Genomic DNA, 26,531 nt, shown 5'->3' on the forward strand with positions numbered 1-26,531 from the left:
GCCTCTTGCACACCCCCACTGGGGATATGCCCACAACCAAGGTACACGCCCTTGACTGGAATCGAACCGTGGACCCTTGAGTATTTTTTCTCTCTCTTAATCCTCACAAGAATACAGTGATGTACACATAATTATCTGCATTTTACAGATGAGGAAGTTGAGGCTATGAGAGATTTAGGAATCTGCCCAGGATTAAAGCATAAAGTGTGATTTTAAGGCCCGTCCTTTACTTTTAAGCTTATTTCCTCCAGTAAGGGTTTCAAATTCGGTGTACACATTGCATGGTGTTGAATATAAAAACCAAAAATATATAAATTAAAGATTGTTTATGGAACACAAACACACACACACAAAAATCTCAGTCTACAGAAAGCTCGACAGTGTATCATTTGAAAAAGGCAAATTAATAAAATGTTCATTAAAAATCTGCACTTCTAGAGAGAGGAAAATAATACACAAAAGGAAGAAAATTTTAGAAATTTCAGAAAAATGTACAAATGGGCATGTTCACTTTAAAATGTCACTCTTCTTTTTTTTTTTTTTTTCCTAAAAAGACACTATTAATCTCACCTTGGTAGAAATTTCTGAGATTTCAACTGTCCACTATATTTTATTTTTTAATGGAATATTTTTGTATGTTGCTATACCATTTATTGAGCTCCAAAATTTATAAACTAGATTACCATAAAATACAAAAATAAAGAGCACCATTTCATTCCTAATTCATTCCTAATTCATCCCAAAGGAGGGATAAGAGTGGAATACAGCCCATGAGATTTCAAAAGTTATTAGTAGAAGTCCTATTCTGTGATTACATTATCTCAGACACTAAAGATTCTTATCTAGTTTGTTTTGATTTGGCTTTTTGAGAAGTTTGACAACATGGAAAGACAGCACTGGCCCAACAGCCAATGTCAAAAAAATATATTTTACTGAAGATAGTCCAAATCAATGTGAGAAATCATTTGCAACAATGTCTACGAATGATATTTATTGCTCAGCTTCCTAAAATCTGAAATCTTTCAAAATACTTTTTCCCATAGAGATAATCCATGTTTTCTTGTTAAGCCCACTTCTTCCTATTCATCCCAGAAATTATCTCCAGCCTATAAGCTACTTACTAAATGTGCCACATTGATGCTCATCACTGTTATCATGACAGTCATCAATGCCATCACAGCGGTAGTAGCTGGGCACACATCTGCCATTGGTGCACGGGAAGGAAAAGGAGCCACACTGCTCCAGGGGTGGTTCATGGGACGGGTCTTCAACGCACGTCAAGTGATTAGAAGTCAGGCTCATTCCATAGGGGCAACCACACACCCGCTGGAAATCTGGCACTGGGAAGCAGAAGTGGCTGCAGTCGCCATTTGGGTGGGTGGGTCGATTACAATAGTTAGAACCTGAAAAAAAGCAATGTCCAGAGATAGTGAGTTAATCACATTTCCATTAGGTTGATCATAGGTATTGTTCGTGAAGAAAAACAAGTGGGAAAGAAAACTTTTCAGACCCAATACCAAAAAGTACCTTCCTCTTGGAAATCAACATGCCAAATATACAACATTCAATATGAAAACAGATAAGTGCTAAAATGTATTTCTTCCAGCAACGCTTTTAGAATTAGCAGAGCTGAACAGAGATTTTTTTTTTTTTTTAAGTAAGTCTTGCAGTATTAAACTATCTGGGTGATAGGAATATAAAACTATCAATATCTATATTAAGTAGTAAATACTTAAAGAAAAAAAGGAGCTACTGTATTAAATACATCCATGTAAAAGAGCATGGCAATCTCACTCACCAGTCTGGATATGGTCATCATATGATTTCACATGCATTATATTACTGATGCCACTCCGGATAACCGTCATCTCTCCACCATCCGTTTTCCTGACTCGTACAATAGCACCCAGTCTCCAGTCAGTAAAAAATACATAGTCTAAGAAGAAACATGGGTGATTAGTATTTTTGTCACAGCTCACTTTTAAATCACTTAAAAATATGCAATAGGTTTGTAATGTTCCTTGCAAATGTCAGAGCTTCTCCCATAAGTGCCTGAAATATGTTTGAGTAGTCATTTTCCATGACTTGTTACTTTCGAAAAAGGACTCTTAATGAGCCTGTATATTTATTAGTACTATGGTTCATATTCAGGCAGACATGGATGGAGTATTGTGATGGCATTTAATAGCAGTTAGGTTTTGACTTCCATGGGTGAAAGTAAAACATTAAGAAACTTCAGGATTCTTCTAGAGAACATTGGAGGGTGCCCCATAAGACTGAGTTCTTACCCTGAGGTACTAACCTGATCAGTGCTGCTAGGCAAATACTTAACTATGTGAAGGCTCATTTTCCTTGGAAAATTAAGGCAATAGACTATAACTTATCTCCAAGCTTTCTTCCAGGTCAAAAATTCCATATCCCATGTCTTAATGTTTATAAAAATATGTTTTTATAAACATTTACACTTAGTTTTAATAAAAAAAATTGTTGAAAAGGAAAAGTATAGGTCTAGTCCAAAAAGGAACTTTCAAGATATGTTTGGGGGTCAATAAAAATTATCCACAAAAGTGTACCTATACTTACAACCACATTAATGTTCCAGGAAACTCAAAATCCTTTCGAATAAAAGGGTAATATGCAAATTAACCATCACTCTGTCACAAAGATGACAGCGCCCATAGCCACAAGATGGTAGCTCCCAGTCCTCTCAGCCCAGCCAGAGTCCCCAGTCACAGAGGGGTGGCTGCTGAGAGTAGGCAGCGTGAGCAGCCTGGCAGAATGCTTGCTTTGTCATCATTGTAATGAGGCAAACATTACACACCTGGCCACAGATGGGCCTCTGGGCCACAGAGAGCCTCTGGGCAGCGGGCGTGGAGTGGCCAGGCCCTGCACAGAGCTACTGGCTCATTGATTCATGTGCAGAGCTACTAGTAGTAAGATAAAAATTTAATCATATTCAACTTTACACAACCAAAGCAGAAAAGTAAACAAACACATTTTGATGGTTTCTAACAAGAATTAAATCAAAGTGGATTTTCTCTTTAACAGCTTCATAAGTAACTAAAAATTCCAACTAACCAGATAATGACTGAGATGTCACAAATTTTATCATTAGACCAGTTTTCCTTATCTATGGTCTAATCAATGACTCATCAGTCCCTGGACTCACTAAATATTATCTGCAATCTCAGTCCCCCACTCGTGAAGGAATTTTACTACACTTAAATAAACAAGGAATCTAGTCAAGCAAATCTAGCCTTTGTTAGAAAGATATATAATTTACACAGAGTTTCACAAGAAAAGAAATTTCCATAAGGGCAGTGTTGGAAGAAATTATTATTATTATTATTATTATTATCATTATCATAATTATTTTAAGAATCCTGTGCTTTCATGGGTTTGCCCTCAAACATTTTTCACACTGATGAAACCAAAAGTCACTGCAATTGCATTTTTATTCAATCCCAGAACATTCTAGCAAAGAGCAGATAAAATTTAACATTTTCATAATGTTCCTGTGTGACAGCAAATAGCATGTGACTGACATCATTATTGAAAAGGGAGTGAATCTATTGGGGAAGGGGGGTAAATATAATTGACTCATCAAAAATCTCATAAAAGCATTGCTTAAATTCTTTTAAGTACCATGCACTCCTCCACAGATAAACAGACAGCAGGATGGAATATGCAATATATTTACTAGCTATTCATTCCACACTATATGCATGTGAGAAAGTCTTTGATTTATAGTCAGTGTCTAGTTTTTTATAAAGCACTGTGCTGATTATTCAGAGTAGGAGGTTTCAACCAGGGACACAACTAGCATTATGGGTAAGGCCTTTGGTTGATCACAAAAGGGCACCCCCCAAACTGGACTACTTATGATTTGTCAAACAAAACCGGGGTAGATTTTAGTCTCTCCTCACCCTCTTGGCCTGGCCAATGAAGCTATACAATTATTCACAGAACCATGTCTTCAAGATTAAACAAATCTCCTGTTTTATATGCCAGCCTACATTTTTATTGCCAGCAACTCAACTCCAAATTGCATGCCTACTACACTCAGTAGTGGAGTTGAGCCATGGCTAGTGTTGCTTCGTGGTTAGAGCACTGGCCCATTCATGAAAGGGTCATAGGTTCGATTCCCAGTCAAGGGCATGTACCTGAGTTGCAGGTTCAATCCTGCATGCAGAAGGCAACAAATCAATGTGTCTCTCTTACATCGATATTTCTCTCTCTCTCTCTCTCTCTCTCCTTCCTTCCCTCTCTCTTTACCCATTCCACTCTCTCTAAAAAGCAATGGGGAAAACATTCTAGGGTAAGGTTAACAAAAAATAAAACACACCAAAAAAATAAAAAAAGATTTTTTTTAAAAAAAGAGGGTCAATGGGGGGAAATAAAGAGGACATATATTTAATACTTTCAACAATAAATATGTTTAAAAAAAAAAAGTAAAGCTGAGAAAAGGAAAACTGATACATTAGTGTGATCACTGTTGCTATAGTTTCCCAAATTCCATGCTCCCAGCAATCTTTACCAATAACATTAAATTATTTAGAAAAGAAAAAAAAAAAAAAACACTACAGCTTGCTATATTATATTCTTCATAAGCCATATCCTAACATTTCTATATAACAAAGATGATGTTACCCAATATTGTGACTTAAAAGCTTCAGTTATTCAGTGAGTATACAGTTGATGAATATATATAATAATTTTTCCACAATATTCTGAAGAAGTTCTTGCAACCATCAGAGAATGAAATGATACACTGTTACTGCAGCTCTTGCTGTTTTAGTCTTCAAAATGATGAAGGCCATAATTTACTATTTCTTTGTTTAATATTTATATAATAGAGTACTTGGTATGTTAAATTGTATAGTATGTGTATGCTATAATGTGCTATACCCATACAAGTTGTCAATATTATCTAACAGTATTTTAAACAAAAAAATATATTCTAAAAGTGAAAATATTCCATCAAAAACCCAAGGATTTTGTTTATATATAAAATAGCACCATTTTTATTTTTGTGTTCTAAAGTAATATTTACCAGAATTGTGAGATTGCTAAATGAGAGGGAGTCTACTCTCATTACAATTTGCAAAGGATACAAACAGCATACACTTTTATCTCTTGAAAAGATACCTTGAAAGACGGTAAGTCCAAATGGATGTGTCATCTGCTGTACATGGCCCAGGACTCGTCTCTCTAAACCATCGAAGGTGCTATGCTCAATTTTATCAAATAAGGCATCTACCCAGTACAATCGTAAAGCACTAAAATAATAAAGTATTTAGTTAATAGTTATCCAGAAAATAGCAAATTAGGGTATTCAAAAACAATACGTTCAGTTGACACATTTAATAAACATTTTTAAAACAAATTAAACTCATTAAAAATTCAAGTTTTTATGCATTCCCTCCACCCCCACCCCCACCCCTGCAAAAAAAGATACAGCTACTTTTTTGAAGTGATTTTCAATTAAGTGTCTTAGAAAACTTAAAATGAGTTAGGAATTTTTCTCTTTGTTAAATAAATAAATGAAAAAAAATATTGGTAGCTAATTATGTTTGAAAAGTTAAATACATTTCTTCCTTTTTTGAATCTTATAAACTACTTTGGCATATCTGTAAGCTTATTTGCCCTGCCATTTTTTCCTATATCTTCTTCAAAAATTCTCCCAGACTAAATATAGACAAATATATATTTGAATGACATCAAAGATTTCCTAGCCTCAAGATGCTCCCTCTAACAATTACACATGACCTCCATTTCATCAAATCCCTATCCTACTTCTAATGAGGTTTAGGCCTTGTCTCCTCCATACTGACCTTCCACAAGGTCATATCATTCTGCTTCTCCAGCAATTTCCTCAGTTTTTGTCACAGCAGAAACTGGCTTACTGTGTTTGTGTCTTTTATATTGTTATAGCATTCCAAGTCCCTCTCCCATTGCCAATCAATGATGTAAAAATACATAAGGGCAAGTAGTACCAGTTTCTTCACTCCATCATATTTTCACATATTGTCTCTTAGGCGTTTCTCAGTAAATGGGAACTCAGTAATTTGGGATGATTCCTACTTACCCCCAATCAATGGCCAATCCATTGGGCCATCCAAGAGTAGTATTTACTATAGGCAAAAGGTTAGATCCATCACCCCACGCTCTCATGATTTTAGCGGGACGGAACCAATCAGTGAAGAATATATACCTAGAAAAAGCAGTGATAAATCAAAGATGTTAACACTGGGACTTATTACATACCTTAGAAAGATTTAGCACAAGCACTTGCTGCAAATAATTTCATTTTCTTTATTGGGTTTACATTGGGGGGGGGGGGGGAGAGGCATCATTTATTAAGCATATTTAGTATACAACTGATCTAATTCTTAATTAAAGGTTCAGTTTTCAAAATATAACCAAATTTACAAATACAAATAACATGAAATGGACATCCAGAGTAGAGCCACTGTTCCAGACACAGAACCTGTAATTATTGTCACCAAGTAGGTTTTTTTTTAAAAGACACAATTCAGGTTGCGTTTTAAATATTCCATGGTGTTCAAATAAAATAATAAGCTGTGAGCAAGGAAATTATGGATTTAACATCCTGGATCCAGTACATCACTCTTCAGTCATCTTCTACGAGGAATAGATTAATTTGTGGAGAAGCATTTCATCCCTGATGAACACATTCAAACCGACATGACTCTTAAACATTATCTTACTCAAGATATCTCTTTTTATTCTGAGGAGCAGAAAAAAGATAAGACTTGGGTGGAGGAGGGGGATTTTTTTCTTTCATTAAAGCATTAAGAATTAAAATTAATCTTTTCTGAAATATGACTTCATATTATTTAAATGTAGTCATTAAGAAAGGAATGTAACAGCTTTTCAAAACCAAATGCCAAAGATTTAGTTTAACATAAATTCATTCAAAAACAAACAATTTAACTCTCTAAAGTAGGGGTGTCGAACTCAATCAGAGAAGGGGCCAAAATCTAAAATCCAGCCTAAATCGCGGGCCGAATGGTTTACTGAACAGTCATAAACTGACAATGTCATAAACTGACAGCGGAGTGCAGTGATGACAGCGCGGTGCGGGCCACATTGCAAGGCCTGGCGGGCTGGATTTGGCCCGCGGGCCTTGTGTTTGACATATGTGCTCTAAAGGGTAAAAATACTCTAGAGACCGCATACAGAATTGTTAGACACAGGCTTTCCAGTCAAACAGACCTGAAATGTAAATATTACCTGTTGCTTAAAAAGTGTGGAACCCTCACCATGGTTAAGCATTGACCTATGAACCACATTTCCCATCAGGGCACATGCACAGGTTGCAGATTCAATCACAGTTAGAGGCAGCCAATCAATGAGATCTTGTTATTGACACTTCTCTCTCTCTCTCCCTTCCTCCCCCCCCATACCCCCCCACCCCCGCTTTCCTCTCTGAAATATTTTAAAATATCTATATTTTTTAAAGTGTGGAGTCCTGGTCAGGTTACTTTATCTCTCTGAGCCTCAGATTAATTATCTCCAAAACACGTATTATATATAACCCACTCACAAACTAGCTTTTGGATTAGATGACATTATACATATACAGAGCTTACTATGTGCCAAGTGAACAAGGCTTTAGTGAATTATCAGTCTTTTTTTCTTCTGTTGTTCCATTCAAATACAACTGGTGCTGGGGCTGGGATGGTCTTATTGTGGTATAGTGGGGCAGGATTCCAAGCAGGGCCACCCAGGACCACCTTGCAGACCCAGACCCATGGTAGGTATCAGCATGGTCCATGGCACCCCCCAGCTCCTTGCTCTGCATTGGGTGAGTTTTCTTGGAATTCTGGGCCTCCCTTAGAATAAGGGGCCAATATTGTCGAGCTGTTTTTCTCAGAAAAAAAAAATCCTTGAGGTGGAGCTAAAGGTTAAGGGTTAAGAGAACATAGACTAAAGATAAGAGTCAAGATAACTAAGAGGGGGTGTTTGTTTAACTTTGGCTTTTCAACTGAGATTGCTTCGTTCTGCTGCATATTCATTCCTTCCCTAATGGATCTGTATCTCGTTGTTTGGTCCGTTGCAATGGTGGGAGAAAAACAACCACTTCTATTAAGATGAGGGAAGCCGAAACTAAGAGAGTTTTTTGAAGGAGATGAAGTGATTACTTAAACGGATAAAATTTAAGGTGAGTTCAATTTATATAGTTAATCTTATATTTGCTGAACTTGCCAAATCCCTATGACATCACTTTTCATTAACTTTAAAAGCTATTCAGTTTCAAGCTCTCGGGAAAACATGAACACACTTACCCAGCAATAGGATGAACTACGATTGATCGTGGGTTATTTAAATTCCGGATTATTTCGCGTCTCGATTTATCAGCTAGCCTCATGACACTCACGCTCCTATAAGAAAGGTCTGTCCAATAGAGATTCTTTGAAATCCAGTCAAAAGCCAAACTTTCAACACTTTCCACCCTGTTAGCTGTGAGGATTTCTCTTCCTGTAAGTTAAAATATGAACATGGTTTAAACTAAGCGTATTTTAGACATACATTTTCCTACTACTGCATATATAAAGTTCGTGTCAGAGTTGGAACACATTTCAGTAACCTTCAAAATTCTTCTTCTTCTTTTTTTTTTAAGGAAACTGAACTACAACATGAGATGAACCTAGAATATATCCATGCCCAAAAGTTTAGCTCTCAAAGAATGGATATAATTCTGATACATAGAACCAGGAATGATATGGCTTGGGTTTCCCCCCTTGTTCGAGGGGGAAAAAATTTTTTTCATTGCAGAACATCTGAAGAAGAGATACCTGAGTTCACATCCACACAAACACCACCCTCAGACAGCTCTGGTAAGCTGACACTGCCAGGTACGACTGGGGATATCTCTGAGGCAGGACCGCCCAGCCCTCTCATCAACAGCTTCTCATAGCCACAGAGTTGCCAAGTTTGGAAAAGACCAGCAAAGATCCCAGAAAGGAAATCGGAACTAGGTATGGGGTGGGGGTGGGGAGGAAATAAAAAAGACCACTTTCCTTTTTGTGAAATTTTTGTGACTTTTCCCCTCTTTTCTATTTTCTCGCCATAGAAAATCTAAATCAGGGTAAACAATCTCACCTCTTTCTTTCAAAGTAGGAAATACAACCCTTGTGCTTTCTCCACTCATTTTCCAGAAAATTGTAAAACATTCCACCAGAACAGGTTTAGAAAACACAATATTGTTAATAGTACTACTAATAGCTTATATTGGGCACTTACTTTGAGCCAAGAAATGGCCCACATACCATTGTACAGATGAGAAAATTGAGTCATAGAGAAGTGGGGACACTGCCTTCAAGGTATTTATAATAAAGTGAGAGAGAGGGGGAAGGATGCAATTAATGTGATGGAGGTATGCACAGGATGGTATGAGAGCTGTCTCTGAATGGAGCATATAGCAAGATGGAAATGTGGAGAAGTTTTCCAAAGGAAGCGGTGAAGGGGGCGGGGGGGGGGGGGGCTATAGAAAGCAAGAACTGGGGAGAGAGAGAGAGAGAGAGAGAATTTCACATGTTTCAGAGCATGCCTGGAGGTTAATGAATTAATGAGAGAAGCTAAAAAGAGTGGAAGGAATAGGGGGAGGATGGAAAAGGTGAAATTGTCATGTTCCTGAGGCAGGAGGTATGTGAGAAATGGGATAAAGGTGTCTGCGTAAATATATTGGTTTTGAGGTGGTTGTGGGATGCCCAAAAGGCAATTGGCATTATGAATCTGAACCTCAGAAAGCTTGGGTGGAGAATTTCATCAACTCCTGCAAGAAGCAGCCTTCCCAGACCTTGCCTTCATTCCCCAGGCTAGGGGAGAAGACATTCAGTAAATGCCCTATCAGAAGTCTCCCCACACTGATTTATAATTCCAACATAGATGGCAATCAAAGACATGGAAGGTCCTTTGGTAATGGATGCTGCGTAAGAAGTGAATGCAAAATTTTACTAAGCAAGTTATATTTATTAGCCTTATTATTGAAAGCAAAATTCTCACCTGTGCCGTCGATCTTTTGTTTATAAATCATGTCTATTGATGTATCTGAAAAAAAGAGTGTTTTTTCCTGGGCATCAAAATCAATTCCAATAAAGAAAGAAGGATTTCCTGTCACTGGAACCATGACATCCTCCTGGGTAGAGATGTTGAATGGGATCCCTCGCACAGCCACTTCAGATGAAAAGATCAGGAATTGCTTAACGGCTAGAGAAAGGAGGACACAGCATGGTCAGCCACAGCATGATTCTTACCCTCTCTGAATTACATACAAATTACTTATACATCCATAAAGCACATTTTATAATTCTGAAATAAACAAAAAATAAATCTGCAGCCCAGCTATCATGGCTCAGTGGTTGATTATTAACCAATGAATCTGGAAGTCAGGGTTCTATTCCTTGTCAGGGCACATGCCAGAGTTGTGGGCTTGATCCCCAGTAGGGAGTATGCAGGAGGCACTTGCTCAATGATTCTCACTCATCATTGATGTTTCTCTCTCTCTCTCTCTTCCTCTCCCTTCCTTTCTGAAACCAATTGTTAAAAAAGAACTTAAAATGAAATCCTATGGGATTTCAAAAGCATAGTTAAAAAGATAGACAAAGATTTTGGGTAGGAGATAAAGGAGAAAGGGAGCCCCAGGAAACCCTAGATGTGGAATTAAAGGCGAATCCCAAAAGATAGACATGTTGCTCAAACACAACTCTGTGTAAAAAGGGGAGAGATGCCTGCTAAGGAAGACGTCCTGTGGGCTACAGCAAGTAAAATAGTATGACGGGGAGATGGCCCAAGTCCAAGAGCAGCACATAACCCTGTGCCACCTTCCAAAAAGACAGTCCAAACCAATTTCTTACCAACACAGTGGTGGCCATCCTTATCCAGGTTGAAGCCAAAGGTGCACTTGCAGCGGTAACCCAGGCCGCCATTGTCGGTTCTGTGGCTGAGGACACACACCTGTTCGCAGCCTCCATTGTTATCTCCACATGGATTGCTGACTGGAGGGAAAATGCACAAGGTAAAATCTCAGTTAGAAATGTATAATTATCCCAGACACATGAAGCCACTTTTATGCCCTGTAGGTGAAATAGAATAATGCCTTTAAAATTCAGGGACATTGCTATGGGTAGCTACTATATACATTCACCCCTAGATGCACTGGCCCTCTCAATTTCACTTCTCTCCCATCTACTCTCAAAGTAGTGGTGGCAAAAAACAAGACTCCTGCAACTAGATAATTTGGGAGGTTCCTTTTCCTCAATAATTGTGTCTGCTAGCCTCAATGATTGGAAAATAACTGCTTCCTCCCATTACCCCTCCCCCCCCAAAAAAAAATACCTGAAGTGTTATTTTACCATCGTAAGATATAACTATAAGTCACTGGTGCTTACTCTGTAAAACCAACTCACAATCAAAGACTCTAAAAGGTAAGTAGTAGTACCCCAATTTCGCAAGCAATCAAGTCTCCAAAGGATAAAACAATTTGCCCCAAGATTATTCAGTGGCCCACCAGCTATACTAAATTCAGATCTGACTCCAAAACCCTGCAAGTTTGCAACAAACCAGTTTATACTTCCAAAAACCGCCCTCAAACACAAGGACCTTGGGAAGCTCACTGTACACAATGCTGCCACAGCTAAAAATGTTACATGTGCTTTTGAAATTGCCTTATTGGCTTTTGACTTATTCCTTAAAATACTCTCTTTATCATCTCAGGTGGATTGATTTGGAGAAACAACAGCCAGATATCATTCTGAGGCAAATAAAATAAATAAGTAGAATGATAAAATAGAGCAATATATTTGGTCAAAGGCTCACAAACTATTCCAAATAGAAATTTCAGAAATGTTTTCAGATACAGTATGTATTTTCATATAAAGTGTATTTTCCAACGAGTATTACATTGAAGGATATTCATCTGAATGTTTTGGTTCTAGTGGATGATTTCTTTAAAAAAAAAAAAAATCAGAATTGTAACAGGGGCGGAGCTTGAAGATGGCGACCGAACAGTCGGACTTGTTCTGACTCTGGTCCCAGAACAGATAAAAGTAACATCTGAGTCGCTCAGGGAGGGTTGATTGGCAGCTGAGGGGCAGCAGAGGTTTCAAGGAAGCTAGGCAGCGATCCGCTGGACAGGATTTCCAGCCGGGTGGCCAACACTGCCACAGCGGCGGCCGCGGCGGCGGCAGAAGCAGCAGCGGCAGTGCTGTGAGAAAGGAGTGGCTTCTCTGAGGCCTGGAAAGCCCACTGCGGAGAGGTCCATCCAGTAGCTGAGACGCCCGAGTTGGCGCTGGCGCGTGGATTCAAAGGAGTTCTTCAGTCACCCACGGAAAGGTCAGAGTTTGCGGGGAAAGCCTGAGAGATCGCGGTCCCGCGGTGCCGGCAGCCACAGTAGCCGGGGAGTTCCGGCCCTGCCTCCATGCAGCGCCCGCAAAGCTGAGCCCTAAGAAGGCTGCAGCGACATCTAGTGCTGGGTTTGGCATAAGCTTCCCCAGAAGCGGGAATTTTTTTTTTTTTTTTTTTTTTAAAAGCCAGGGGACAGAGTGTTAAGAATCGCGGCTGTCCTGCCAAGGGCGGAGCATCTGGACACCTCGGCGCCTGATCCCCTTCACCCCCTAGCTTCGGAATACTAGGGAAGATCAGCCTAGTTGGGCATATCCGGGGAATTTGCAGGGAGAAAGTGCCTCCCTGGAAACAAGGGATCGGAGCCAGAAGAGATAGTCTGGGAGCCAGCTGGCACCCTGCCAGCTAGAGCCATAGAGAAAGAAGGCCGGAGCAACCAAAAAGACTGGGAGGTCAAACCGGAAACACTGACACCTAAGAGCTGAATTACAAACTGCCCTTCTTTTTTTTTTTTTTTTTTTTTTTTTTTTTTTTTTTTTTTTTTTTCCTTTCTTTTCTTTTGTCTTTTAATTAATCAAAAATAAATGGACACAAATATCTAAGATATAGTCTACTAAAAATTAAGGATTACCTTACAAAACTGAGGTGCAGTGGAAAGCTGGGAACTGCAAGACTGTCTGGTCCGAGAATCAGAAGTGCCAAATACATTAACTGAGGAAGTGAGTGACCAGTACTGGTCATTTTTATGCTAATTTTGCTATACTTTATTTTATTTTCATTTTTTACATCTTTTATTTAATTTTCATTTTTCATATCTTTTACTTAAGAAACAATTTTTTTTCTTTTTTCCTTACTTGATTTTACCTTTTCAATTACTACATTTTTCAATCTCTATCACTATTACTACTGCTATTTTGCAATTTTTTTAAAAAAAAATTTTATTTATTTTTTTTTCTTTCTTTCCTTTTTTTTCTCTCTCTAGTACCATTTTATTTTTTCTTTATTTTACATTGGGAGTAACCTTCATTCTATTTTAATCTCTACTATAGCATCATTCAACCCTATCTCAACTCAACCTTTACACTATCACTCTCTTACTAAACTTTACCCTTTAGTCTACAGTTTATCCTATCCCTTTCCGGCTTTAGTTTTTCCTCTATTCTCTCTCTATACCCCCTGCTAAAGCTCTCACTATACTTATAGACCTAAGTTCCAACCCCTGATCCAAGTGTATAAATACCAATCTCTGCACTATATTAACTAGTTAAAAAAAAAAAAAAAAAAATCCATTCTCCCCTCTATCCTTTTCGCATTGTATGTGTGAAGGTTGATTATTGTGAATTTTTATGCCTTTTAGTGAAATTGTTATGCTTATTCCTGTATTGTTATTGTTGCTTTGTATTTTTTTTTAAATCCTCTGTTTTTGTTTGTTTATTTTACTTCTGTATATCATAGCCTTACTTAATAATAGTGGATATTGTAGTTTGTATTAATCTCCAAGTATTGTTACTGGCATTGGCTGGGTCCAGAGGTTTTTTCTATGGCAATTTTCTCCACATATATATAGTTTGTTTCCCATTTCTCTTTTAGTTTGCTTCTTCTCTCTCTTTCTCTCTCTCTCTCTCCCTCTTCTTTTTTTCCCTGTTTTCCAACTTCATTTTGTCATTACTTTTTTCTTCTTCTTCTTTTTCTATCTCTTTATCCCTCTTTTTTTTTAATTTACTTAATTTTTTTTTTAATTTTAATTTTATTTTTTTTTAATTTTTCTTTATTTTATTTTTACCTTTATTCCTTCTCTCCTATCCCCTAAGTTGCCTTTCTCTAGTGGTCACCTTTATTAGAGGTTATTAATATTGTAAATACATTCCTGTTAAGTGCCGCTTGTGTTGTACCTGGTAGTGTTGTATTTTGTACCTCAAAATCAACGCAGGAGAAGGAATACCACATAACCAGACATCCTGAAAAGAGAGGCCATGGGGAGACAAAAACATAGTCCGCACTTGAAAGAAAAGCAGGCATCACCAGAAAAGGAAGTAAACGAGCCAGAGGTAAGCAGCCTGCCAGAGCAAGAATTCAGAGTAATGATCATAGCATGGCTAAAAAGAATGGAAGAGAAATTTGACAAAAGCCAAGAAGAAATGAGAAAGAACCATGAGGAAATGAAGGAGAGCCATGAGGAACTGAAGAAGAACCAAGAAGAAATGAAAAGTGACATCGCTACCATGAAGAACTCAATAGAAAGCATCAAGAGTAGACTAGATGAAGCAGAGGACCGCATCAGTGAGCTAGAAGATAAGATGGAAAAAAATACCCAAGTAGAGCAACTTCTAGAAAAAAAGATTAAAAAGCAGGAGGAGAGCCTACGGGAGCTTTGGGACAAAACAAAACAAAATAATATTCGAATAATAGGGGTTCCAGAAGGAAAGGAAACTGAGGTAGACATGGAAAAAGTATTTCAAGAAATAATGACAGAAAACTTTCCTGAAATAGAAAAGAAAAAAACCACACAAATCCAAGATGCCCGCAGAGTCCCAAGCAAAATGAATCCCAGAAGACAGACTCCAAGGCACATTATAATTAAATTGGCAAACAACAACGACAAAGTAAGAATCTTAAAAGCAGCCAGAGAGAGACAGAAAGTTACATACAAAGGAACCCCCATCAGACTAGCAACTGATTTCTCAACAGAAACTTATCAGGCCAGAAGGGAATGGGATGAAATATACAAAGTCATGCAAAGGAAGGGTCTGAATCCAAGAATACTGTACCCAGCAAGGCTATCAATCAAAATTGAAGGGGAAATCAGGAGCTTCACAGACAAAAAAAGACTGAAGGAATTTATCTCCACCAAACCAGCAATGCAAGAAATGCTAAAGGGTCTACTGTAAAAATAAAGAAATAAGAAGTGAAGAAGGAACACGGGTATAGAATAAAAATGGCGTCAAATGAGTACCTATCAATAATAACCTTAAATGTAAATGGATTAAATGCTCCAATCAAAAGACATAGGGTAACAGATTGGATAAGAAAACAAGACCCATACATCTGTTGTCTACAAGAAACCCACCTCAGAAAAAGAGATGCACACAGACTGAGGGTGAAGGGATGGAAAAAAGTTTTCCAGGCAAATGGAAATGAAAAAAAAGCTGGGGTAGCAATACTTATATCTGACAAATTAGATCTCAGAGTGAAGGACATAACAAGAGATAATGAAGGCCACTTCATAATACTAAAGGGAACAATCCAACAAGAAGAAATAACCCTGGTAAATATATATGCACCCAATACAGGAGCAACCAAATACATTAAAAAACTGCTAGAGGACATTAAGGGAGAGATTAATAGCAATACAATCATAGTAGGAGATTTTAATACCCCACTGTCACCCTTCGACAAATCATCTAAACAAAAAATCAGCAAAGAAATATCAATCCTAAATGACTCACTAGACCAGATGGAATTAATTGACATCTTCAGGACACTCCACCCCAAAGCCACAGAATATACATTCTTCTCAAGTGCACATGGGACATTCTCAAAGATAGACCACATTTTGGGACATAGGCAAAGTCTCTTCAAATTCAAGAAGATAGAAATCATATCAAGTATCTTCTCAGACCATAATGGCATAAAACTGGAAATTAACTACAATAAAAATAATCCAAAGAAATCAAACACATGGAGACTAAACAGCTTGCTATTAAACAAGGACTGGGTTACCAGAGAAATCAAGGAAGAAATTAAAAACATCCTGGAAACAAATGACAATGAAAGCACAACAATCCAAAATCTTTGGGACACAGCAAAAGCAGTTTTGAGAGGGAAGTTCATATCCTTACAAGCCTATTGCAAAAAACTAGAAAAAATAGTAACAGATGATCTAACTCTACAACTCAAAGAGTTAGAAAAGGAGCAACAAGAAAAACCCAGTGTAAGCAGAAGGAAGGAAATAACAAAAATCAGAGCAGAGATAAACGACATAGAGACCAAAAAAACAATACATAAGATCAACAAAACCAAGAGCTGGTTCTTTGAAAGAATAAACAAGATAGATGGACCTCTAGCCAGGCTAACCAAGAAACAAAGAGAGAGGACCCAAATAAACAAAATCAGAAATGAAAGAGGTGAAATAACAACAGACCCCACCGAAATACAATGGATTGTTACAAAATACTACGAACAACTCTATTCCAACAAACTGAACAACCTGGAGGAAATGGACATATTCCTAGAAAAATACAAACTTCCAAAACTCAATCAGGAAGAATCTAAAAATCTCAATAGACCAGTGACTTGGGAAGAAATTGAAACAGTCATCAAAAAGCTTCCAGCAAACAAAAGCCCAGGGCCAGATGGATTCACAGGAGAGTTTTACCAAACATTCAAGGAAGAACTAAAACCTATCCTCCTCAGACTATTCCAAAAAATTCAAGAGGAAGGAACACTTCCAAACTCCTTCTATGAAGCCAGCATCACCCTAATACCAAAACCCGATAAAGACAACTCAATGAAAGAGAATTACAGGCCAATATCCCTCATGAACATAGATGCCAAAATCCTCAACAAAATTCTAGCAAATCGGCTCCAGCAGAGCATCACAAAGATCATACACCATGACCAAGTAGGATTTATACCAGGAATGCAAGGTTGGTACAATATCCGCAAATCAATAAACGTGATACATCACATAAACAAGTTGAAAGATAAAAATCATATAGTCATATCAATTGATGCAGAAAAAGCATTTGATAAAATCCAACACCCTTTCCTGATAAAAACTCTTAACAAGGTGGGAGTACAAGGATCATACCTCAACGTAATAAAAGCTATATATGATAAACCCACAGCAAACATCATACTCAATGGGCAAAAACTAAAACCATTCCCTCTAAGAACAGGAACAAGACAGGGATGCCCACTATCGCCACTCCTCTTTGACATAGTACTGGAAGTACTAGCCATTGCAATTAGACAAGAGGAGGAAATAAAAGGCATCCAAATTGGAAAAGAAGAAGTAAAGTTATCCTTATTTGCAGACGACATGATATTGTATATAAAAAACCCAAAAGACTCCATTAAAAAACTAATTGGCTTAATAAATGAATTTGGCAATGTAGCAGGATACAAAATTAACACCAAGAAATCTATGGCATTTCTATACACCAACAGTGAGTTTATAGAAACAGAGACTAAAAAAGCAATTCCATTTATGATCGCACCAAAAAAATTAAGATACCTAGGAATAAACTTAACTAAGGAAGTAAAGGACCTATTTGCGGAAAACTACACGACACTGAAAAAAGAAATAGAGGAAGATGTAAACAGATGGAAGAACATACCATGTTCATGGATTGGTAGAATCAACATCATCAAAATGTCCATACTTCCTAAAGCAATCTATAAGTTCAATGCACTCCCCATTAAAATACCAACGGCATATTTCACTGACCTAGAAAGAACTCTCCAAAAGTTCATTTGGAACAATAAAAGACCCCGAATAGCCACAGCAATCCTGAGAAAGAAGAGTAAAGTAGGAGGTATCTCAATACCAGATTTCAAACTGTATTACAAAGCCACTGTTCTCAAAACAGCCTGGTACTGGCACAAAAACAGACATATAGATCAATGGAATCAAATCGAGAACCCAGATATCAACCCAAATCACTATGCTCAATTAATATTTGACAAAGGAGGCACTAATATACAATGGAGTCAAGACAGTCTCTTCAATAAATGGTGTTGGGAAAATTGGACAGATACATGCAAAAGAATGAAACTAGATCACCAACTTACACCATACACAAAAATAAACTCAAAATGGATACAGGACTTAAACATCAGACGGGAAACCATAAAAATACTTGAAGCATCCACAGGCAACAAAATCTCAGACGTATGCCAAAAAAACTTCTTCACTGATACTACCCCTAGTGCAATGGAAGCTAAAGAGAAAATAAACAAATGGGACTACATCAAAATAAAAAGCTTTTTTACAGCAAAAGAAACCATCAACAAAACAACAAGAAAGCCCACTGTGTGGGAGAACATATTTGCAAATGTTACCACTGATAAAGGTTTAATCTCCAACATCTACAAACAGCTTATACAACTAAATAAAAGGAAGATGAATGATCCAATTAAAAAATGGGCAATGGACCTAAATAGAATATTTTCAAAAGAAGACAGAAGGAAGGCCAAAAAGCACATGAAAACATGCTCAAAGTCACTAATTATCTGAGAGATGCAAATCAAAACAACAATGCGGTACCATCTCACACCTGTCAGAATGGCCAACATCAACAAATCAACAAACGACAAGTGTTGGCGAGGTTGCGGAGAAAAAGGAACCCTCGCGCACTGCTGGTGGGAATGTAGACTGGTGCAACCACTGTGGAGAACAGTGTGGAGTTTCCTCAAAAAACTGAAAATGGAACTCCCATTTGACCCAGTAATCCCACTTCTAGGAATATATCCCAAGAAACTTGAAACACCAATCAGAAAGGATATATGCACCCCTATGTTCATAGCAGCACAATCTACAATAGCCAGAATTTGGAAACAGCCTAAGTGTCCGTCAGCAGATGATTGGATCCAAAAACTATGGTACATCTACACAATGGAATACTATGCTGCCATAAAAAAGAAGGATTTCTCATCATTTGCAGCATCCTGGATGGAATTGGAGAACATCATGCTGAGTGAAATAAGCCAATCAATGAAAGAGAAACACCACATGACCTCACTCATTTGTGGATAATAAAGAACATTATAAACTGGTGAACCATAAGATAGATATAGAGACAGTATATCAACAAGTAGACTGTCAAGTTACAGTGGGGACGGGAGGAAGATCTGGGGGAGATAATAGATCAACCGAAGGACTTGTATACATGCATATAAGTGCAACCAATGGACACAAAACTCTGGGGAGGGAGGGGATGTGTGGGAGGGAGAGAGGGGGTAAAAAAAAAATCAATAAAATATATTAAAAAATAAATAAAATAAAAAAAATAAAAATAAATAAAAAAAAAAAGATCACATGAAAAAAAAAAAAATCAACCTAATTATATATAGTCTTCCTCCTTCAAACAGGTGGGATCAAATATCTGACTCAAAGTGGCAAGAGTGGCAATTTAGGGGAGATTCCAGATCTGTCACTTAACACAAAGAGTTTTAAAGTGAAATGTCATTCTCTGAATGACTGTTCACTAATATTAAGCTTTCTAGAATCATAATTTAATTTTTCATATTTCCTTTATCTGATATACAAGCAAATGCAGGAACTGTATATAGTCCAGTTAGTCATGTCAACCTAAAACCGTGAAACACAAAACTTACTTCAAGAGACTAAACAGTGCCTATATATAGAAATGGCTCACCAAAACCGGTTTGGCTCAGTGGATAGAGCATCAGTCTGTGGACTGAAAGGTCCCAGGTTCGATTCTGTTCAAGGGCATGTACCATGGTTGCGGGCACATCCCCAGTAGGGGGTGTGAAAGAGGCAGCTGATCGATGATTCTCTCTCATCAATGTTTCTAACTATCCCTCTCTCTTCCTCTCTGTAAAAAAATCAATGAAATGTATTTTTTAAAAAAAAAAAAGAAAAAAAAAGAAAGGAAGAAAAGCAAAGAAATGGCTCTGACAATACCTCAAGTGAGCACTTCGGCATGTCATTATCTTCTTCTGGGACTCGGTTTCCTCAACTACTATAATATTATAGGGTTGTATTACAAGATTCCTCCCAGTACAATGAAGATAGTTATTTTGGTTTGGATTGTTTCCTGCCATCACCCAAGATCTAGTCAGGATCTGGCACATTACAGTGACAATAAATATTTGTTAAACTCATCTCTAAGTTCCCCGCAGAGTCAATTTCAGAAGATTTAACTCTCTAGGTAACCATTCACATATTTGAGAATACCATCCAAATCTCATCGATCCCCAATCATTAACTTCATAGCTTTGAGAAAGCCTTTCTTCCAAGGCCAGTACCTAATGGTTCCTATTGCTGTGGGGCTTACCCTGGGGCTGCCTGACCGGGTGGAAAACAGTCACTCCGAAGGGCCTCAGGGAAGACTGGTAGTACACCTGTGGGTTGGTCTCAGTGAACTTGTTTGCCTTCATTACAGCCATCTTTGTCCAGTCCGTGTAGAATACACTGTCTTCAAACAAGCTTATTCCAAACGGATGAGGAATGCGTGAGCCTCCGTGAAGCACGGTCTTCCTGTTATAAAAGAAACACAGCATACGATTTTTTGTTCGTTTTGCTTTATTTTGATTCAAAGTCAAATTAGTTCAAGCAAATGCATAGAAAAACTAAATAAATTTCTTGCTACATATATAGAATTTATAGATAAAATAGATATATTTCCATCTACATTCGATAGAAGAATTGTCATGTCTCTTGGAAAAAAACCCTTGAAACTTAAATTCTAGACCCACTCCTATCTTGTTCTAGATATTTACTTATTTATTTATTTATTTATTTATTTATTTATTTATTTATAGAAATTGCCATTTTCACACTTGGTAATTCATTCTGAGGTTGCCTCACATAGAAAAGGGCTAAGATGTGACAGGTCATTTTGAAATCCATCGGTGAAAGAGCGTAACAGGGATCGGAAGTGTGGTAGAGGATGTTTCCTACATTGACTTCCCACTGGACCACTGACCATTCCTCAGCAATTAGGGTGCAGGGCACTGAGTGCGAGAGTCCCACCCACAGCACACACACAGACCTGTTCTTGATGTCATTCTAGTACTGGGGTGGGCAACCTTTCTTCTGCCAGGGGCCATTTAGATATTTACAGCATCATTCAAGGGGCATACAAAATTATCAACTTAAAAGTTACTCTACGATAGTTAGTCAAATATTTAATTAACTCACCCCTAGAGCCTTATTTAGCAGGGCAGGCCAGATCATTTCTCGAGCCGTATATACGGCCCAAAGGCCTATCATTCCCCACCACTGGTCTGGTGAGAACAAAAAACAGTGCTATTCCACTCTAAGGCTCTGCTTGGTGAAACTCTAAATTAATCATACTTGTAATAGAGGCGCAGCATGCCCAGAGTTATTTAAATGGGGAGAAAACAGAAGTGAAAGGGGCCAAACAGTGCCTGTCAGGACAACATCCACATGAATGATTCATTCAGTTAGGCCATATTTTAAAAAGTGACGTGGAAAATAACCCGGGGGAAACTCATTCTTTGTTTGTTTGTTTGTCTGTTTGTTTTCTTTTGGCATAATAAGACAAAAATCTGAGCAGCCCCTGAAAACTGAAAAGCACAATAGAACTCAAAGATACTAACACTGGAAATACTATAGGAAAGAAAAAAAAAAAGAAATCTAAGGTGGCAAGTTAGCGCACACTTTGAAACATTCAGTAATGACATGGTACGTTAAGATTGGAGAATGGTTTTCTTTTTCAGTTAGCAAATTCCAGAACCCTGAATGCCACCTGCTGGCAAAGCAAGAGGCAATGACTTTGTGACTTCAGCTGTACTCGCGAGCTTTATATCTCTTTGCTGTTTCCTCACAGCCAGTAGACTACTCCTATCTTTCTGAAACTCTATTAATTTTTATCTTTTATTTTTAGCATAAAAATATTTGGATTATATAATATAATGCTGTGAAAGAGAAAAAATAGGACATTTTTCAACTGCTCTTATATGCAGGTTAACAAATATTTTTTCATTCAATTAATTCATACTCTCAATATAGGAAGCAATTTCAGTGATAAAAAGTCATAGCCTTAATGTCCAATCACTTGATTTAACCAAGTAGAGACAGTTCTAAGCATATATAATCCACTGGAAAACTGTGATACCATCCTTATGAAATATATAAAGAACAAAACTATAATATGCCTTTCATTGAGTAGGCAATAAAATCCAGTCATTTTTAAAAATTTAACTGGTCAATTTATTGGCTGAATGCACAAAGTAATTTATCTTGGCAATTTTTAAGACCAATTTTTGAAAATACCGAAAGAAGAGGATCTAAAATAGTTTAAAAAATTAAATAATATATAGTTAGTTCTAATCAGACTAATAAGATGAAGAAAATAGCCAAAACTGGTTTGGCTCAGTGGCAGAGCATCGGTCTGCGGACTGAAAGGTCCCAGGTTCGATTCCAGTTAAGGGCATGTATATCGGTTACGGGCACATCCCCGGTGGGGGGTGTGCAAGAGGCAACTGGTCGATGTTTTTCTCTCATAGATGTTTCTAGCTCTCAATCTCTCTCCCTTCCTCTCTGTAAGAAATCAATAAAATATATTTTTTTAAAAGATGAAGAAAATATATGCCATAGTCTATATTCAAATATTCTGTTTATATTGTATAAGTATCTTTGAAGTGATATACTTCAGAGTCAGAATTTCTCTTTGAAATTTGAAATATATACAAGGGCAGAGTAAAATCCAATTATTTTCCACCAGAAAATGTTAAATAAATAATAAAGCATTTACTTATTAACGGGGGGAGGGAGTGTTAGAAAGCTTAAAGACAAAGTTATCTTTCAAAATCAACCCTGAGGGACCCAGAGTATAATGTTCCTAGATATAAGTGAACTCAGGAGTTAATGAAAACAATGTGCTTTATCTAAGAGTGAAAGAGGGGTTGGGGGGAGAAATCAAAGAACAATGTTCTAGGTAATTTTTAATGACTGTACTATGGAACACTAAAGAAGTTAAAACTAAGAGCAGGTCACCATGCGAATGTCAACACAAAGGTCATTCAAGCTATAATGTCAACCAAAACCTATATGTTTAAGTACTTCTTACCTTTGAGTTCCATCATAAGTTACAGTCTCAATGTAATCAAACCGAGAGTCAACCCAGTAAACACGCTTTAATACCAGATCCAGAGTTATGCCAGCAGGCCAGCCCAGCTTTGTTTTAACCAAATCTTTACGGTTAGTGCCATCCATGAAAGCCCTTTCCACTGTAGGTCCCCCAGAAAGGCTGTCCAAATCTGAGAAAAATAAATACCTATGAAAGAAAAACAAAAGACGAAAGAAGAGTCAGTTACTTTACAAGCTTACCTGAAATAATTTTTTTTTAATTTTGTTTAGATCAATGGAAATTTCCTCCAGCTGATTAGAGAACTGGGGGTATAAAATAACACAGAAATTAAAAAGCATTAAAAATCAGAGACTAAGCCGAAACCGGTTTGGCTCAGTGGTAGAGCGTCAGTCTGCGGACTGAAAGGTCCCGGGTTCGATTCCAGTTAAGGGCATGTATGTTGGTTGCGGGCACATCCCCAGTGGGGGCTGTGCAGGAGGTGGCTGGTTTCTCTCTCATCAATGTTTCCGGCTCTCTATCTCTCTCCCTTCCTCTCTGTAAAAAATCAATAAAATATATATATTTTTTTTAAATCAGAGACTAAGAAGGCCAATCAGGAGAGGCAACAATTCCAAATAACAACTACAAAAATGCACTAATACGGTAGCTTAAAAATTCATATCCTCCCTCCTAACTTTCTCCCCTGTCCCCTGGTTTTTTTCACTTCTATTTTTTACACCCAGGAAAGCTTACAAATATATTTTAAAATAGCTATCAAGCCATTTTCCTCCTTCATTCTCCATTCTAGGGCTTAGTCTATAGAACATATCCACTTTCAAGGAAGAACAGCAGATATCAGGAAATAGGAATGAATAATCACCATTCACCAACACTTTAGTAGCCTCAAGTTTATTCAAGGTTCCTAAGACAGCTGAGAAAAAAAACCAAAGAGAAAGCTACGTATTCTATAACTGTTCTGAAATGTGGAGATAGGAATATTTGGATGTATATCTGGAAAAAGTAAGCATTATCGGTCTTACTAGGTTGATTTACAGTAAACAACTTGCACTGCATTATTAACATTGACATCCCAACCCCAGTCTGTAATAAATAAATAAATAAATAAATAAAGCAAAAAAAAAAAAAACACACTAAAAGGGATAGTTCAGATCTTATTTCCCCGATTTCAAAAACTTCCAATTCTACAGCCAATTCATGATCATCTTAATAATAGTGAAATAAAAGTAATATTTAGTTTTAACAATATTATTAGATTGAGTCAGAACAGAGTCCAATCTCTCAGCCAAGCGAATATGGCAAACATTAAGAATAAAATTCATGCTCTAGCTAGTTTTGCTCAGTGGATAGAACATCAGCCTGCAGACTAAAGGGTCCCAGGTTCGATTCTGGTAAAAGGCCCATGCCTGATTTGTGGGCTTGATCCTCATTGGGGGATGTGCAGAAGGCAGCCAATCAATGATTTTCTCTCATCATTGATGTTTCTCTTTTCCCTCTCCCTTCCTCTGAAATCAATAAAAAAAAAAAATTTAAAGAGTAATTCATACACCTAAAACATCACATTTTTTGTATTCTATATGTTTTTAGATAACATATCCTCAAATGAGGTTCTACTTAGACAACTCCTTTACAGCTTCTATGAACAGAAAAATAAAGTAAACATGGATTCTAGAGCACAGAGCCTAAAAACAATTAACCTTCATTTAGTCCAATGAATGTCTTATGTATAGGGAAAGAGACAAAACTCCAAAAATACTGGAATCAGTACACTTTCACATTACTTACCCAACAGTTGGGTCCAGGGCAATTCCTCTAGGATGCCCCAAGTTTTCCGTTATAAGGACAACCCGGTGGCTTCCATCCAAATTGGCCATATCTATGCGGTTGACCTTGGTCTCCACTATATAAAGTTTATTATTGACCCAGTCCACAGCCAGATTCTCAGGATCATCAATAGAAACATTGATAACTTCTTGGATATCTAAACCATTAATATTAACTGAAAAAACCTGAAAGAAAAACCCAGATTATTATACCCCTTAAAAATTCTATAGTACAACTTAATTGAATTAGAATTTTACTAATGGAACAAGGAAATATAAGAGAGAGAAATAAAATTCCATGTAACGCTTTAGGAGTCTAAAAATTGTTTTAAAAATCACCACCACATTACTCAAAATTGAAATTAAATCCATCACACTTTCCAGATAAGTCGGTATAATAAAAATTTGGCTGTTAGTCAAAATACTGTCAATATTTTTACCCAACCCTCAATTATGATTCCATTTAGAAGATGAAGGTAAAATCTGATTTTTATCATATGGGATAGCAGAGTACTTTTTACATTTTGAATGATCAAGTTTCAAAAATTACTACCAAATATCTATCCAGTTTTGAAAGAATGTCTACTATTTCTTTTAATTAGGCTTTTGGACTCCATTTCAAATAAAATTAAAAGTTGCTCAAGGCTAATCCATATAATAGACTGCTTTGTTTAAAGTTCCCATGTAATAGTATAGCATGGAAAAAGGTGCTGATTAACATAAAATATCTCAAGGGCCTTTTTTGTTAGAAAACAAAGAAACTTTTCCCTCTTCTCCCCCCAAAGTAAAAAGCTATCAACACTTTGTGCTTGGGATTCTCTCAGCTCCCAAGCTATGCTCCTGAAATTTCTATTTACCTTATCTAGCACGGTGTCAGTCCAAAAGATTCTTTGTTGCTGATAGTGAAAATCCACACCCACAGCCACTCCACGATTTTGAGATGCTACCAGGAGCGTAAACAAACTTCCATGAATATTACCAACTAGCAAATCTTCACCATTGGAGAAGATAACATAGGCACCATGAGCTAAATGTGAAAAAGGAAGCCATTATCACTCCTTCAAATGAACAAAGATGATGATGTTACTTATAATTAATATGATTTTCTGCTGTTTCAAATATGTTCTTCTATATATTTCTTATTTTAAAATAAACTTCTGAAGCAGACATATAGGTGTCACTCTGTCCGTTTTACAGATGGGAAAACTGAGGAACAAAGGAAGTGTCCAAAGTAACAATAAATTAGGAACAGAGTCTGCCAAGATTTCAAGTGTCCTTACTGCTAGTCCAATACACAGATTCATGTTAAGAATTACTGGGAAATCACATGGCAATGATGGAGCTAAATCTTCTATATTTATATACCCACAAACATGCAAAACCAGTAAGAGTATACATCATGGTTCTATTTACAATAGCAAAGGAGAGAAAAAAAAACAAACAAACAAAAAAAAAAAACCTCTTAGACACAAACAGTATGGTGGTTACCAGAGGGAAGGGGGTGGGGCAAAGGGGGTTATACATGTGGTGATAGAAGATG

At 37.2% G+C, this 26,531-nt stretch overlaps 1 protein-coding gene across 1 annotated transcript in view; it reads right to left on the reverse strand.

The window, feature by feature from the left end:
- Positions 1-26,531, reverse strand: part of LRP2 (LDL receptor related protein 2) — a 196,811-nt gene that overhangs the window by 99,167 nt on the left and 71,113 nt on the right. Inside the window, exons 11-21 of the mRNA XM_084892365.1 lie at positions 25,849-26,018; positions 24,954-25,177; positions 23,151-23,357; positions 20,391-20,593; positions 10,884-11,024; positions 10,033-10,236; positions 8,313-8,505; positions 6,089-6,214; positions 5,149-5,279; positions 1,799-1,936; positions 1,122-1,403 (exon numbers count right to left, since the gene is read on the reverse strand). Of these exons, the coding sequence (XP_084748491.1) occupies positions 1,122-1,403; positions 1,799-1,936; positions 5,149-5,279; positions 6,089-6,214; positions 8,313-8,505; positions 10,033-10,236; positions 10,884-11,024; positions 20,391-20,593; positions 23,151-23,357; positions 24,954-25,177; positions 25,849-26,018 (2,019 nt within the window). The remainder of the gene's footprint in view (positions 1-1,121; positions 1,404-1,798; positions 1,937-5,148; positions 5,280-6,088; positions 6,215-8,312; positions 8,506-10,032; positions 10,237-10,883; positions 11,025-20,390; positions 20,594-23,150; positions 23,358-24,953; positions 25,178-25,848; positions 26,019-26,531) is intronic.

This window comes from Pipistrellus hanaki, assembly GCF_964339955.1.
Source record: "Pipistrellus hanaki genome assembly, chromosome: 8".
Lineage (NCBI taxonomy): Eukaryota > Metazoa > Chordata > Mammalia > Chiroptera > Vespertilionidae > Pipistrellus > Pipistrellus hanaki.